General features: G+C 39.0%; 1 protein-coding gene across 2 annotated transcripts; it reads left to right on the top strand.

The window, feature by feature from the left end:
- The first annotated feature begins 393 nt into the window (after nucleotides 1-393).
- LOC123941732 (SLA class II histocompatibility antigen, DQ haplotype D alpha chain-like) lies at nucleotides 394-8637 on the top strand. Of its 2 annotated transcripts, none has more exons than XM_046005272.1 (5): nucleotides 394-550; nucleotides 5048-5296; nucleotides 5750-6031; nucleotides 6276-6450; nucleotides 6735-8637. In XM_046005272.1, exons 1-4 carry the CDS (start codon nucleotides 469-471, stop codon nucleotides 6428-6430), a joined length of 768 nt encoding a protein of 255 aa, XP_045861228.1. In that variant the 5' UTR covers nucleotides 394-468; the 3' UTR covers nucleotides 6431-6450; nucleotides 6735-8637. The 2 variants fall into 2 exon arrangements, with proteins under 2 accessions (XP_045861228.1, XP_045861229.1); XM_046005273.1 differs by having other exon boundaries at nucleotides 6612-8637.
- Nucleotides 8638-9591: the final 954 nt, after the last annotated feature.

Here is a 9591-nt window from a genome sequence, read left to right as displayed (position 1 = left end):
GACAATCAATCCATTTTCAGAGGTCAGGAAAAGGGGAGGAGTTACAGATTGCCAGGGAGGGAATCAATTATGGGAGAATTTTTGGAGATTGTTACCAAGAAAAGCCTGAAGAATACCATATTAGTGATGATATCTATATATGAAGCTACTCAGAAATTCCCACCCCTCTCACCACCAGCAAGTACACACACCCATAAGAAGATTCTGATTTAAGACCCTCCCTCCTTTCCTACAGAATTCACCCAGGAGGCTACATCAGAACAAGGGGATTTCCCAAACCCCTTCCTGGCTTCTTAGTACAAGCTCTTCAACTGGCAACAGAAGTGTCATCAGAGGGGATTTTTCTGATTGGCCAGAACCTAACCTGGCAGGGTTTGGTTTGTTGACTTTAGATTCCCTTCTCAGTTGGGTTCTTACCCCTGCTCTGCAACTCAGAAGGGCCACTGAGGAGACCACATTGAAAAAAGGATGACTCTAAACAGAGTTCTGATTCTGGGGACTCTTGCCCTGACCACCATGATGAGCCCTGGTGGCAGTGAAGACATTGTGGGTGAGTGCACAGCTGAGGGATGTGGGGACTAAACTTGGGAAAAGAAGTTGGAAGGGGGAAAAAATAGAGATTGGCAAAGAAATTGCAGAGACTCCTCAAAGGTGTTCTCAATACTAAGCAGATCTAAAAATTATGGTCACTCCTCCTTCAGGAAACTAGAGACCCAACCCACTCTCTCTGCTACCTGTGCTGTTGCAGAGTGCATCAAGGTTCCTTTCTACTATCAGATCCAGTGAATGTAGCCTGCAGGGCTCGATGGCATTCATTTATGGTTGCCTCAGAGATTAAAGATGTTTCCATGAGTGGATGTTTTGTTACTAAAAATTCATGAACTATTGCTCTCAAATGTCTCTGGACAACATTTTGAAGCTTTTTATGTTTCTTTAAAAAAAAAAAGAAAATATTTTATTTACTTATTTGACAGAAAAATAGACACCAAGAGAGGCAAGTGGGAGAGGGAGAAGCAGGCTTCCTGATGAGCAGGGAGCTGGATGTGAGGCTGGATGCCAGGACCTTGAGATCACAACCTGAGCCAGAGGCGGATGCTTAATGACTGAGCCACCCAGGCACCCCAGCTTTTTATATGTTTCTCATGTAGTCTCACTTTGGGTAAAGAGTTCCGTGAATTATGTATACACTATGTAGATATAAAGAAGTATGTCCTCTTTGTTTCAGATTTACACATTTTCATGCGGGGAACTGGCATGGGGGAGTGACTAAACAAGCCCAGCTGAATACCTTTAGACCAGTCATTCTACCACATGACCTCCTATATGTCACTTCACAAATAATCAAATCAAAATGTATTTAGAAATGCTTTTCCAATAATGAAGACATAGAAATGTCAATGATCTTTCTTGTTTCTTAATTGTTACTATTACAGGTGTGGCTTAATAATTTTTTAAATTTTAATTCCAGGATATTTAACATACAGTGTTATTTTAGTTTTGGGTGTACAGTATAGTGACTCAACATTCTATACCTTACTCAGTGCTCACCTAGATAAGTGTACTTTTAATCCCTTTCACCTGTTTGTTTGTTTTTTTAAAGATTTTATTTATTTATTTGACAGAGACACAGCAAGAGAGGGAACACAAGCAAAGGGAGTGGGAGAGGGAGAAGCAGGCTTCCTGCTGAGCAGGGAACCTGATGTGGGACTCGATATGGGGCTCGAACCCAGGAATCTGGGATCATGATCTGAGCCAAAGCAGATGCCTAATGACTGTGCCACCCAGGCGCCCCTCCTTTCACCTTTTTTTAAACTGCCCCCCCCAACCCACCCACCTACTCTCTGGTAACCATCAGTTTTTAACCCTAAAGTTGAGTCTGTTTTTTTTTTTTAATTTATCTTTTTACTTGTTCATTAGTTTTGTTTCTTAAATTCCACATATGAGTGATATTATATGGTATTTATCTTTCTCTGATTATTTCACTTAGCATTACACTCTCTAGCTCCTACCATATTATTGCAAATGGCAAGACTTCAGTCTTTTTATAGCTGAACAATATTTCATTGCATATATATATGCCAAATCTTCTTTATCCATTTATCTATCCATTGATCCGTATATCTATCAATGGACACATGGGCTCCTTCCTTAATTACGGAATTACGGAATTCTGTAATCTTCCAAACTAGAGAATATCTTTATTTTTATTTTAAAATTGAGAACTTTATGATGAACTTAAATTATTTTATTAAAAAAATAAAATAATATAAATAATAAATATAATATAATACAAAAATTAAAATACATTATTCTCAAATTGTCAATTCAAATGACCTGTCTTGCTTTCTATCTAATGGAGATCTTTAAAAGGAAAACAGGGAAAATACACATTAATTATTTTATCCCTCCAGCCCCTCTACCTTTATTGCCTACCTCTTCCCACCCTCTCTTCAGCCATCCCTTTATCATCTTTTCCTTCCAGGGTCTCTCCCTGGTCCTTTTTATTGTTGTTTTATTGACATGAAGAATGGTTTTGTAAAAACCAAAGTAGAAAAACTGAATACTTAAGAGGGGATGTGAAATGGAGCATACTCTAATTTTCACCAACTTTGTTAACCATGACTACTCCCATTCTAATTTTCATTTGGTTGTGGAAGTTTCCCTTGAGAATGTCCAATTCCTTTTTTCAGCATCACACCAGAGCACCCTAGTCAGACTCATCTTATCCATTAGGTACAGTAAGCACAGTACCAAGCACATCACCAAGGTTGATGCTCATAGGGCACCATGAAAATGTTTTAATTTCTTTTAAAGTTAGAAGAAAAAAAAATGAACTTTTAGAGTAGAAGAAAATATTTTAATTTTTAATATAGCCTGGATTATATTTGTTTTTGTACCGATACAGTCACAAATACGATTCTTAATATTTTTATGAAAAAATGGACCCATGAAAGGAATAGCACTTAGGCTTACAAGTCATAATACAGCCTTGGTCACTGCTGCTTCTGAACTTCATATGGTCCACCTTTGTGTCTCCCAGCTTTCACTCCCCCAATTTCTATGATCCTTGAGAACAGCAAATGACATTCAATACACACTTTTCAGCACACAGGGAGATAAATTTTGGGGATTCAAAGATGAAAAGACATGTTATCTGCCCCTTGGTGCAGGAGCAAGTTGAAAATATAAAAGTGAATTGCTTCTAGTTGGCCCCATAGTGTGATATTCATCAACAGTTGGCAACCCAGGACAAGTACCAGATGAAAATGACAGTTGCATATATTCATGTTTGGAAAAGAGTCAAGGATAAAAGGTAGAGTTTATACAGGTTTTGTTGAGGTCCTTTTAAATAATCAACCAAGGGGATCATACTGGGCAGGGAAGAGAGTGAGTTGCATGAAGTATAGATAAATTTGGAGAGCAAGACACTGGGATGGAGGTGCTAGAGGATATAATGTGCTCAAAAACATGCTCAGTGAGAGAACTTAGGTAAAATTTGGTAAGTAAGTGGAAACTTAAGGAAAAATATGGAAGTATGCAGGAAATCTGTAAAGATAACTTTGTTTCAAGGAGAAAGGCCCCTGCAAAGACCAAGGAACATGAAGGAATAATATACTTTGGTTTGGCTGCTGAGGTATTGCAGAGGAAGTGGGACCATAAGACTGCTGCTCTTCCCTTCCAGGACTCACCACAGCTTCCTGTCTTTGTTCCTATACTCATCTGATTCTCTCACCAGCAATAAGCTCCTTGGTCCCTGCTCCTCATGATGTCTGACATCTCGATGATGTTCAGTAAATGAGGAAGAACATAAAGAGGAAGTGATTTTTAAAAAACAAAAACAAAAACACACATATATTTCTTCACAAAATTGTCCAGGTAGGCTCATTGGGTAGAGTCCTACTGCTGCCATTCTACTTGGGTGTCCTCACATGATGAGTACATTGTCCATTTGAGGAAAAGGGTCATAGTTTACCTGGAGTTCTCAATAGACAGAAATGTTGCATCAGAATAAGGGGAGAGGTTTAGTAACATCTTCTAAGCCATGGTGGGGTAGAGTAGTGGGGTGTGACAGAAATCTAAAATCCAATATATCTTTCATTTTGTATCTCTGATAAAATCAAGTGATAAAAATCCTCTGAGGATTACTATTGTTAACAAAACAGAGACCTAAGAAGCATCGTTTATTTTTATATGCTTTGTAGTATTGTCACTGTCCTTGTCACACTCTCATATCCTACAATATTTAGAAGAAAATCTTGTAAAACAATAAAGTCCTGTGTGTTCTTCTTGGAAAGACAAAAGGAAGAAGGAGGAGAAAGTGGAAGGAGAGAAGGAAGGAAGGAAGGAAGGCAGGAAGGCCTGTGTAGAAAATGTTCTGTTCTGAACCAGTCCTGAGGGGGAGAGGAATCAAAATGTATTTCTTATTAACTGATGAAAGAATTAAGTAAGATAAAACTTACGAAGCAGAGAGAGGTAAGCTCAATCTCTGAGAAAGGAAGCTAAGAACATGATTTGTTCATTCCTTTTTTAATTTCATTATGTTTATCATAAATGGCACACCTGGGTGTGCCAGGGGCTGAGCTACACACACAGGGAATAGCAGTAACAAGGCTGTTGAAATTCTGTCCTCATGGAACCTATATGACAGTGGAAAATCAGCTGCATTCTAACTGGACACCTATGAACCCTGAGGGTAAGGGAGCAGGAAAATTTGCCTAAAGACTGTGCCATAGGGGGCACATGAGTGGTTCAGTCCCTTGAAAGACTGAATCTTGTTCAGGTCATCATCTCACAGGTCGTGAGACCCAGCCTGGCACTGGGCTCTGTGCTCAGTGTGGAGTCTGCTGGAGACTCTCTCCCTTTGCCCCTTCCCCGACTTGTACTCTCTCTCTCAAATACACAAATCAATCTTGAAAGGAAAAAAAAAAAAGACAGTACCAAAGACGAAGCCTACAATATTTGAAAATCAGTTTAGTTTCCTCTGTCACTCAATTTAATAAGGTTCTTTCTCCCTTTGTTTTTCTCTTGCTCCTCACTGTCTCATCAGCTGACCATGTTGGTGCCTATGGCGTAGAAGTCTACCAGTCTTATGGTCCCTCTGGCCAATACACTCAAGAATTTGATGGAGATGAGTTGTTCTATGTGGACCTGGAGAAGAAGGAAACTGTCTGGCGGCTGCCTGTGTTTAGCACATTTGCAGGTTTTGACCCACAAGGTGCACTGAGCGAAATAGCTACATCAAAACAAAACTTGAACATCCTGACTAAACGCTCCAACTATACCGCTGCTACCAATGGTAAGTGTCCACCACTCTGCCTCTCTTTACTGAATCTATCCCTACATATCAGGTCTCTTTCCCATCTTCCCTATGATAGATACCCTTGACTGCTTTCCAAGGATCTTTCCCCAGATCTTTTCATATAGTAATTACTGAACACTCATTCTCTGCCATCTCAGAGCTGAAATATTGTCATGTAATACAAGGATCCTTACCCCCATACCGTGTTCCCTGAACCCCTCAAGGGGAAGTCCTATAGATCTGCCACTTTAGTAAGCATGCCCACAGGGGGAAGGGCACAAGGATAAAGTACAGGCAGTGTGTAGAGAGCATTTCCCAAGCAGAAGGTAAGTGAGAACTCTTCTGCCATCAGATGGGGAACTGTTGGTGGACGGGCTCTTGCAGGACACAGTGTAGAACCTCAGGGCAGAGCTCTTTGCAATTCATATCAGTGCTGCTTCCTCACCACAGAGGTTCCTGAGGTGACGCTGTTTCCCAAGTCTCCTGTGATGCTGGGTCAGCCCAACACCCTCATCTGTCTTGTGGACAACATCTTTCCTCCTGTGATCAATGTCACGTGGTTGAAGAACAGGCACTCAGTCACAGAAGGTGTTTCTGAAACCAGCTTCCTTGCCAAGAAGGATCATTCCTTCTTAAAGATCAGTTACCTCACCTTCCTCCCTTCTGCTGATGATATTTATGACTGCAAGGTGGAGCACTGGGGCCTGGATGAACCACTTCTGAAACACTGGGGTATGTATGAGTTCCACCCCCTTGGCACCTTCTTTCTCTATCAGGTCCAGAATATCCTGCCTTTGAGCCTGTGAATCTCATGTTTTCCATACTTCAAAGGTTTCAAATAATAGACTTTACCCTCTTCCTTAACCATGGTGCCCTGAGTCCTCATAGAACCAAAACCATCCCTCCCGCTCCATCCCACACACGTGTACATGAACGAGCACTCTGTGTTCTGACGTCCACAACCTCATTTTCACAGAACCTGAAATTCCATCCCCCATGTCAGAGCTGACAGAGACCGTGGTCTGTGCCCTGGGGTTGGCTGTGGGCCTTGTGGGCATCGTGGTGGGCACTGTCTTCATTATCCAAGGCCTGCGCTCAAGCGGTGCTTCCAGGCATCAAGGACCGTTGTGAGCCGCACCCTAGAAAGGAAGGTAAGCGTTCAGATTTGTCAGAGCTGAGAGCTGGAGACACAGCACAGGAGGAAGGAAACTGGGAGGAATTTGTGGACACAGATATGGCTGAAAGGTTGCAGGAGTCAGGGGGAGGGCACGATGACAGCACAGGAGTCCATCCCCTGTCTGTCCTATTGCAGGAGACCGCATGTCCACCGACCAGAGCAGAAGAGTGGACGTGATAGGTGACCTAGCACTATTGCCTGGCTGAGTTCGTCATATTCCTTCTCTGTCTAACGTTGCCCCTCTCACCTCTTTTCTAGGATTTAAGGTCCAGCTACATCCTCTGAGAGCTCACATGTCCTTTGGAATTCTGCGCCTTGAATGCCTGATTTTTTTTTTCTTTTCTCAATTTTTACCTACTGTGAGATCTCTGGGATATTCCACCCAGTTTCCTGATTCTTTGTAACCCTGATCCAGAACTCCCATAAAAATAATAAATTTCCCTTTAGATCTTCTAATAAAATTTTCCTTTCTTTCATCTTAGAACTGACTAGTACTGTGGCCCCCTTATGCTTATTGCCACTTATTCTCACTTTCCAGATTATGTTTCATGACGAGTAACACAGGAGACTGATAATATTTTGATATTTTATCTGATGTTAATATTTCTTTCTTATTATTCCCACACTAGGGCATTACCACTCCCCCTAATTCAGACATTAGTGAAAGTAATATAAGCCCTTTGTCTTTGCTATAGATTTGATAGAGAAGAAATGCAAAAATGAAAAAATAAGTTCCTACTCATTTTAGTATAGTTTTACAAAGCTAAGACAGAGAAGTAAGTTAGGATAAAGGAACTTTGAATTTCAAATATACTGAAAGTCAAAAGTTAAAATTTCAACTCATAAAGAATAAATGGCAATAGGAGAAGCTTTCCTCTCCTTTCCTCACCCATGAGAAGATAAGAATTCTTTAGGCAGGAAAAGAAATGGATGTCAGTTAGGAGAGCATTAGAATAAGACCATAAGGTGAATATGTGAGAAGAACCAAATTTGGATATAGGGTGTGTGTGTGAGTGTGTGTTATTGTAATACAAGGGTTATATTGAATCCCATTATGAGTGGTGTTCTAAGAATACATAAATGCTAACCTACTCAGACTTCTTCCCAATGAAATACTGAGGAAAACAAATTTAATGGAAGTCGTGTTTTATTAAGGGAATTCATTCATAAAGTCTTCATGTAATTTTAAAATGATATTAATTCTAAAATGAGCAATCATTTCATCAGCTAAAAGTTAAAGTGGGATCACCACATTATATTACTGTACATAAAATTAGGTATCAGTACTCATGATATTAAATTACATGATTCTTTAAAAATTATTTGAGTTCTTTGAATTATTTCTGATCATGTGCATAAAGTGTGACTTTATTAATATTTAATATCAACATCATACTATTTAGTAAGTAAATAATTAGAAAATCATTTTTTCAGCAAATAATTTGCATGTAAAAATACAGAACAGAGAAAATTCACGTAAAAAAAACTGAAGACATATCAATCAAATGTTAGTTTTGGATGCATATTCAAGCAAAACAACTGTTAAAAACTTCTTATGAGACTCACAAAAATTGAGCACTGGCTGTATTAAGAAATTATCTAATTTTAGATGTGGTGATGGCAATGTTATGTTTGTAAAAAGTCATTATATTTTAGATTTTCATAATAAAATATTCATCAGTAACATGATGTGTAAGATTATCCTCAAAATAATACGGTATGCATATAGGATTAAGTGGGTGGGTTTACTAAATTATCCAGAATTAATCATTATTAAAGCTGGACTACTGATACATGCCACTATTCTCTCCAGTACTACATATAGCTAAAATTTTCCATAATACAAAGGTTTTTTTAAGTATTACAGACAAGAAAAAAAAATAGGCAGAGAAGCATTCTATTTGAAGATATATTGGCTTTTAAGGTTATCCTCATTTTTATCCCAGTTAGGAAACCGTGAGTATCCAAGTCCTGCTCCAATCCATAGGCCTCCCAGAAATGTAACACTAAAGAATATGTATGTCACAATGAATAACAGGAAAGGAAAGCAAAATACTGCTCACTTTACTATGGCTGAACTAAACCCCAAACTTTGCTAATATATTCACTAATTTAATCAATAATGCAAAAATAAAGTGGTCATTGAGTACCAGTGTTGTTATATATATCATACTATGCTCTGAGTGTATTCAATTAATGTGAAAGCAGATACATTGCCTGTCTTAGAAGAATTTATATTCCAGTGGGAAGAAATATACATATATAAAATAATTCCATTAGCATATAATTATAAGTTCTAAGAATTCAAAAAAGAACAGAACAATATAACATGAGCCTATTGTGCAAGAACCAAGCACAGTTTGGTGGAGGTTAGAGGACTCTAGAACAAGTGTATGAAATAGGTATTATATAATATGTAAAGCAAAAATAAATAAATAAATAACCCAATTGAAACAGAAATAACGGGGGCACCTAGGTGGTTGTGTCGGTGAAGCGTCTGCCTTCTGCTCACATCATGATCCCAGGGTCCTGGAATTGAGTCCCACAATGGGCTCCCTGCTCCGTGAGGAGTCTGCTTCCCTCTCTAACCCTCCCCACCCCACTCATGCTCTCTATTTCTCACTCTCTCAGGTAAAATCTTTAAAAAATAAAATAAAATAAGATAGAAATAAAGGGCTAGAATATACTTCAGGTGGAATGGACCTAACGGATATTTCTAGAGACCTAAATAGACATTTTTCTTTTTTTATAAATTGTATTTAAATTCAATTAGTTAACATATAACTGTATTATTCGTTTCAGAGATAAAGGTCGGTCATTCATCAGTCTTATATAATACCCAGTTCTCATTACATCACATGCCCTCCTTAATGTCCATCACCCAGTTACCCTCCACATACCCGCCTCCCCTCCAGCAACCCTTAGTTTATTTCCTATGATTAAGGGTCTCTTATGATTTGTCTCCCTCTCTGATTTCATCTTGTTTTATTTTTTTCCTGTCTTCCTCTAGGATCCTCTGCCTTGTTTCTTAAATCCCACATATGAGTGAGATCATATTATAATTGTCATTCTCTGACTGACTTATTTCACTCAGCCTAATACCCTCTAGTTCCAT

This window comes from Meles meles, chromosome 5 (genome assembly GCF_922984935.1).
Source record: "Meles meles chromosome 5, mMelMel3.1 paternal haplotype, whole genome shotgun sequence".
In the NCBI taxonomy this organism is placed as follows: Eukaryota; Metazoa; Chordata; class Mammalia; order Carnivora; family Mustelidae; genus Meles; species Meles meles.
The sequence above is the reverse complement of the archived record's forward strand: the minus strand, read 5'-3'. Positions and strand labels throughout refer to the sequence as shown.